Source organism: Camellia sinensis, chromosome 9 (assembly GCF_055761805.1).
Source record: "Camellia sinensis isolate YWXY chromosome 9, ASM5576180v1, whole genome shotgun sequence".
Lineage (NCBI taxonomy): Eukaryota > Viridiplantae > Streptophyta > Magnoliopsida > Ericales > Theaceae > Camellia > Camellia sinensis.
This window is the reverse complement of record NC_138969.1, coordinates 177,973,531-177,979,962: the sequence shown is the minus strand read 5'-3', so window position 1 is coordinate 177,979,962 and position 6,432 is coordinate 177,973,531. Positions and strand designations below refer to the sequence as shown.

Genomic DNA, 6,432 nt, shown 5'->3' with positions numbered 1-6,432 from the left:
CACTGTAAAACCAGACATCAGCCCCAGAACATAATAGTTGCACATCATCAACAACCAGAACTATAATATAAAAAAGAAGAGTACCAGACAAAACTATTAGCACCCCATATTTTTATTTTTATTTTTATTTTTATTTTTATTTTTATTTTTATTTTGAAAGCAACATTTAATTGTATTCATTAGTTAAATTATTTCGGGATTTCTATATTTTGTTAGAATTTAAAATAAAAAATTAGTAATAAATCTCTCTTGTAGCAGCCTTCCATCAAGGTGACGATACACAATGAATTTGTGTTCATCATAAATATTGGAATTTATGACATTTTCAAGAAAAGTGTAAAGAATGTAAACATTGCCTTCTATGCATTTTTTTGGTTAAATATTTTTGTATTTGTGGCTTTCATTTTGTTTGAAAATTATTCCCAATGGTTTTAATATTATAATATAGGATAAATTACAAATATTCCCCCTAAGGCTTACTTAAATATTAATTTCATTATTTTATAGGAGGATAGTTAGGAATCTCATAATTTGACTCAAATTTCATTTGGTCTGTATTATTTTTATTTGAACAATTTAATCTTTACATGTAAAGTCTAGCTTCAATTTGGTCTTTAAATCCAAATTTTCATTAATTTAGACTTATAACCAATTTAAACCTCCATCTTGACTGAAATGATTAAATTAAAACTAGACTTTAATGTGCATGGACAAAATTGTTCAATTTAAAATTATATGAACCAAATTGAGATTGGGATCAAAGTATAGGGATTAAAAGTGCAATATATTTCTTTTCTTTTTTTTTGTTTTTTTTGTTTTTAGTAGTGGCTATAACTTAATGGAGAGAAATTCGTACAAGTGAAAGACTTAAACCCTTGACATCTTAATTAAATACAAGAAAATTAATGCTAGTAATTTCTCAACAACTTTCCTGATATCTAAAATACACGCCGAACTTTCTCCACAGCATCTTTTCATAATGTTTTAAAAAATAAAGAAGAAACGCCAAAAAATACTTTTTTTGATATTTTTTTTTAATATATATATATAGTGCTTGCTTTTATAAAATTTGGTTGTTGACATGTGGTCCTAACAAGTTGTCTGAGACAAATAATGCATTGGCTGGCTGGCCAAGATCAGTGGCCTTTGTCTCATGCTTACTCATACTGAGAGATCTGGCTCAAGCCGCCTTCCAGCAAAATAAAATGAAGCCTACAATGTCAAAGTCATTTTATATAAACATTAGGCTAAGGATGATATTAGCAAAAATGTCTCTTTTTATGTTACAAACAACTATATGCTGCCAAGTCAATCTAAATCTTGTTCCCAACAATTTGATTCTCTCTTTAATTTTATATTAAGAAGTTTAGTAACTTTTAATCACATTGCCACTTGTTTGTGATGTTAAATTTTTTATTAAATTTATTCATTTTGGCCTCCTACTCTGATTTTGATAGGAATGTAAAACAAATTCAGTTACTTGAACTCTAGTCATGTTCAATATGTTTAATACTTATCTAAAATTAACTCATTTTGTTTTTTTTTTTTTTTAGATAGGAAAAGCAATTACAAAGAAGAGGGAACCTCCGAAGCCACCAACGCCATTAAGGAGGGAGGAACTTCCTCCATCCAAATGCGAGGTGAATCAAAATCAAAGGCTAACCTACTTCAACAATGAACCATAAAATTGCCATCTCTATAAACATGCGAGACTAATGAGGAATGGAACTGTGGGTTATTAACTCATTTTGTTAACAATGCAAATGTGATGTTGAATTTTTTATTAAATTTACTGACTTTGGCCTCTTCTATGTGATTTTAACAAGAATGTAAAACAAATTCTCATTACTTGAACTCGACTCGTATTTGATATTTTTAATATTTATCTAAAATTAGCTCATTTTGTTAACAAATCAAATTTAAACATGTTAAAACTCTTCAAGTTTCAAAAACAAATTTGAATAACCTATTACTTAACTCAAACTCGCTGATTCATTCTTTATATTTGGAAGTCCAACATCATTTTTTGAAATATTTTGATTTACCCTTTCAAGTAGAACCCAGATTTTGTTTTGTTTTGCTCTCTCTCTCTCTCTCTCTCTTCTTTATATGTAATTTTTCTAATTTTTTTGTTGGCTCAACCAAGCTAACTGATGCATAATAATTCTCAATTCCCTGTGAGAATTTTGAATTTTGGCTAACTACCCATAGATAGTGACGCCTAAATATTCAATTGAAAAACCAAACCACTGAACCAATTCTCAGTATTAGTACCCTGAAAACTACTACTAGTAATGTACTTAATTTGTATTAAAAGCCAAAACTTGAAACATCATCTGAAAATGTATTCTTTGAACAGTCTATTAACTTGTTATTCAGAGTCTATCTATTTACGTTAGTTGATCAATTATTTTTATTTAAAGTCTTGCACGCCGGTCATGACTTTTCAATGTTCCAAAACTCTTATTGTTAGTATTTTTTTAACCAATAAACACCTCCATGTCAAACTCATATTCCTCAACGATCTTGAAATTCCAGTCAAATTAATTGTGGTTACGAAGTTTCTGAGAAAATTATCGGTTTGTCCCATTGAAAACTTGTTGATGGACTTTTTCAATCCGAGGCTTATCTTCTACTATAGTTCTGCTACAAATATAGAAATCGGTCACAAAATCGGGCACATAGTATATATATATTCAGTGTCTGGTTCTGTGACTCTTCTCCTATTGTTGTCAAATTACTATTCTTATCTTTCAAGCTTTTTCGGGTAAAGTAGGCACAAATGAGATCTCATAGGAGGAAGATTGACAAAGATGCACTTTCAGCAATAATTTTCTTAGTGGTGTCTCTGTTCATGATCTCCACCTCTGTTCATGCAGAACCTAATTTCATATCTTGTGATGTTAGTCCCACTAATTACACGCAAAATAGCCCGTTTGGGAACAATCTCAAGAGCCTTCTTGAGTCTCTATGGTCGAACACTCCTCTAAGTCAAGGCTTCAACAGCACTGTATTCGGAAACAGTACTGAACAAGTTTATGGGAAAGCACTTTGCAGAGGGGATGTCACTCCTGAAGTGTGTCGGGATTGCATTCAGAATGCAAGCCAAGAGATCATGACAGTGTGTCCAACCCAAAATGCAATTATATGGCATGAATTCTGTCAAGTTCAGTACTCATACCGGCCTTTCTCTTCCTGGGATGCCTTTACTGGAATGTTTCCTGAATCGAATAAAGATGAGAAAAATATATCGGGCCGTGATGGTTTTGTTGTAGCTTTGAAGGATTTCATGAATACACTCTCCGATCAAGCTGCATTCAATCCTTCTAACCTCATGTTTGCTACTGGCAAAACCAAAATTTCGATGAATGAAACGGTTTATGGGCTTGTACAGTGCACAAGAGACATCTCTCAAAGTGACTGTAGACTTTGTTTGAATTTTGAATTTGTAGAACTTGATGGCTGCTGTGATTATCGCCAAGGCGGTACTGTTTTCAGCAGATTCTGCAACATGAGGTTTCAGCTATACCAGTTTTACAACGAAACTACTGTCAATGGTAAGGAAATTGAATTTGAATTAGCCAATTTGTCTATGCTTTACATATACTTGAAGAAAACAAGAAAACCATATTGTTTGTCTAAAATCATTGCTATTTTGCACATATTACTCCCATATGGTTTAAATTTTGGGCCAGAATGATTTTAAAAACTTTTCCTAAAAAGGGCGTTTCAATAAAATTTCCCAAAAAAGTTTATTGTCATTGAAATTTTATTGTTTATAAGGTTTTTTGCCTAAACAAACAGGGAACAGAAAGAAGATTAAGGTGGCTATACTAGTTGCCGGTGCGACAACATCTGTGCTCGTCGTAGGTCTTGCTGCTGGCTGTTGTGTTATTTGGCTTCTGCGAAGCAACCGAACACGAAAGGGTAAATTTACAAAACAATAAGTTTAAGAACACCAAAACCAAACACAAAATTGGACTGTGTCCGCGGTTTTGTATTTTGTTTCTGTATTTGAAGACTTATTGTTGTCCAAATGCTCAAGTACCAACAAGCTACGTTCACATATCAATGTAATAACTACCATTAACAGAAGATTCTCCTGCAATGCAGATGAGGAAAAAAGCCGAAGTACATTGTTACATCAATTGGCAAACCCACCTAGTGTTGACATTAATCAAGAAGGTGAATTTGTCAGTTCTCAGGAACTGCCTTTCATGGAGTTGGCTACCATAAAGGCAGCCACAGACAACTTTTCTGATTCAAATAAGCTTGGAAAAGGTGGGTTCGGCACTGTTTACAAGGTAACAGCTTCTTCCCTGTTTAATATGATCAATTATGCAGTCATCCATATGGTTCTGGATAGTAGTATCGAGACATGTATAGTATTAGTGATACGGTCATATTATAGCTGATATATCAGTAAATATCATTAGTAGTTATTCAAAATCTCTATACGCATCATATCAATTGATATTAAACAAATTTGTAATTCTTTATCCTTTTTGATAAATAAATATTCAACTGAAATTTGTAGGGTATCCTGTCCGATGGCAAGGAAATAGCGGTTAAAAGGCTATCGAGGAAATCTTGGCAAGGATTAGAGGAGTTCAAGAACGAAGTCATACTAATAGCAAAACTACAACATAGAAACCTTGTGAGGCTTGTGGGTTGTGGCATAGAGGGAGAAGAAAAGTTGCTCATATATGAGTACATGCCGAACAAAAGTCTTGATCTCTTCATATTTGGTTTGTTCTCGTGTCTTTTTAGACTTACTTGCTGCTCAATATAGCTAAGAAAATGAGCCCAACAAAAAAAAAAAAAAATTATCTCAGGTAGCTTTGATTTTATATATGATTTCAGATTCAGAGAAACGTGCAGAACTTCATTGGGATATACGTCTTAACATTATTCTTGGGATTGCTCGGGGACTTCTTTATTTGCACGAAGACTCAAGGCTTAAAATCATACACAGAGATCTAAAGCCTAATAATGTTCTATTGGATCAAGAAATGGTTGCTAAGATATCAGATTTTGGAATGGCAAGAATTTTTGGTGAAAACCAAAATACGGCTAACACCAGAAGAGTTGTAGGAACATAGTAAGTTTATTCTTTCTTATAGTTTTAAATATCAGTTGATAGGTATTAAGTTTCAGCCCTTCCAATGCTGATGAATGAAAATTACACACGTATTATATATAAAGCCCAACTCCCAAATCCCAATACATATCGGTTCAAGCCCTATATATAAAGCCCTATAAAGCTATTTTCGACTGTACCTGATTCTCGATACATATCGCTTACTGCACTTAATATTGATCGTGACCAATACCAATCTTGACCCCATGCTATTTAAACCCTTGCTCTTTCCTCTATCCTTCATTGAATCTACATATTTTGATTGAAAAGAGGATACAATAATGATCATATTTGATACAGTGGATACATGGCTCCCGAGTATGCAATGGGTGGATTATTCTCTGCTAAATCTGATGTTTTTAGCTACGGAGTGATCTTGCTTGAGATCATTAGTGGGAAAAGAAACACTGGCTTTTACCTTACAGAACATGCTCAGACACTCCTTGCTTATGTATGTTTTTTCAACCCCCTTTTCAATTACAAATACTCAGATAACTAGAATGTGACAATAGCTCATTTAACTTCAAACAATGCTATTTTACAGGCGTGGCGACTATGGAATGAAGGAAAAGAAGTAGAATTTTTAGATCCATCGTTGGCAGGGTCATGCCCCATGGCAGAAGTTGTAAGATGTATCCATATTGGGCTTCTGTGCGTCCAAGAAGATCCGGAAGATAGACCCAATATGTCATCTGTGGTGGTTTTGTTGGGAAGTAAATCAGCAACACTTCCTGAACCAAATCAACCTGCATTTTCTATTGGCAGGGTTGTTCATATCGAACCACCTTCATCCACAGATCATTTTGTAAACAGTCAAGCCACTGTTTCTAGCATATCACCACGGTGAATGCTAAATGGTTGTCACTTAACTGTGATTTTTTTGTTGTGTGTTGTGATTGTAAATTGAACTAATCTCTGTAACATAGAAAAAAAAAAATATATATATATATATATATATATGTAAATATATGATAATTCATATAGTTGTGACCACCGGAAAAAGTGGCTTGTACCCGTTCAATGCTAAAGGTAATGACACTTCATTTCTCTATTAAAAATAAGGGGGAAAAAATTCTATTTTACCTCGTTATGGTATTAACACTTTTTATATTAAAACGCAACTTCAACTCCGTTAATGTTAACAATAAAAAGATAATTATACCCTTTATGTCTTTTTATTTTTCTAATTTTGGTTTTGTTTTTAAATAAATAAATAAATTTACCTCCATGATTAAGTCAAAAAAAAAAAAAATTAAAGTCATAACACAAAAATATGTAAGAAACTAGAGTTT

The 6,432-nt window shown here is 32.9% G+C and overlaps 1 protein-coding gene across 1 annotated transcript; it reads left to right on the top strand.

The window, feature by feature from the left end:
• The first annotated feature begins 2,440 nt into the window (after positions 1 to 2,440).
• On the top strand, positions 2,441 to 6,122 carry LOC114322798 (cysteine-rich receptor-like protein kinase 15). Its single transcript, XM_028270211.2, has 7 exons — positions 2,441 to 3,557; positions 3,805 to 3,927; positions 4,114 to 4,304; positions 4,538 to 4,748; positions 4,864 to 5,101; positions 5,441 to 5,591; positions 5,685 to 6,122. Exons 1-7 carry the CDS (start codon positions 2,783 to 2,785, stop codon positions 5,985 to 5,987), a joined length of 1,992 nt encoding a protein of 663 aa, XP_028126012.2. The 5' UTR covers positions 2,441 to 2,782; the 3' UTR covers positions 5,988 to 6,122.
• Positions 6,123 to 6,432: the final 310 nt, after the last annotated feature.

Bases quoted from the DNA above. Each gene is read 5' to 3' on its own strand.
- LOC114322798 (XM_028270211.2), top strand. From the start codon at position 2,783: ATGAGATCTCATAGGAGGAAGATTGACAAAGATGCACTTTCAGCAATA. The intron at 4,305-4,537 runs GTAACAGCTTCT...TGAAATTTGTAG, and splicing joins GGTTCGGCACTGTTTACAAG to GGTATCCTGTCCGATGGCAA. The intron at 4,749-4,863 runs GTTTGTTCTCGT...ATATGATTTCAG, and splicing joins TCTTGATCTCTTCATATTTG to ATTCAGAGAAACGTGCAGAA.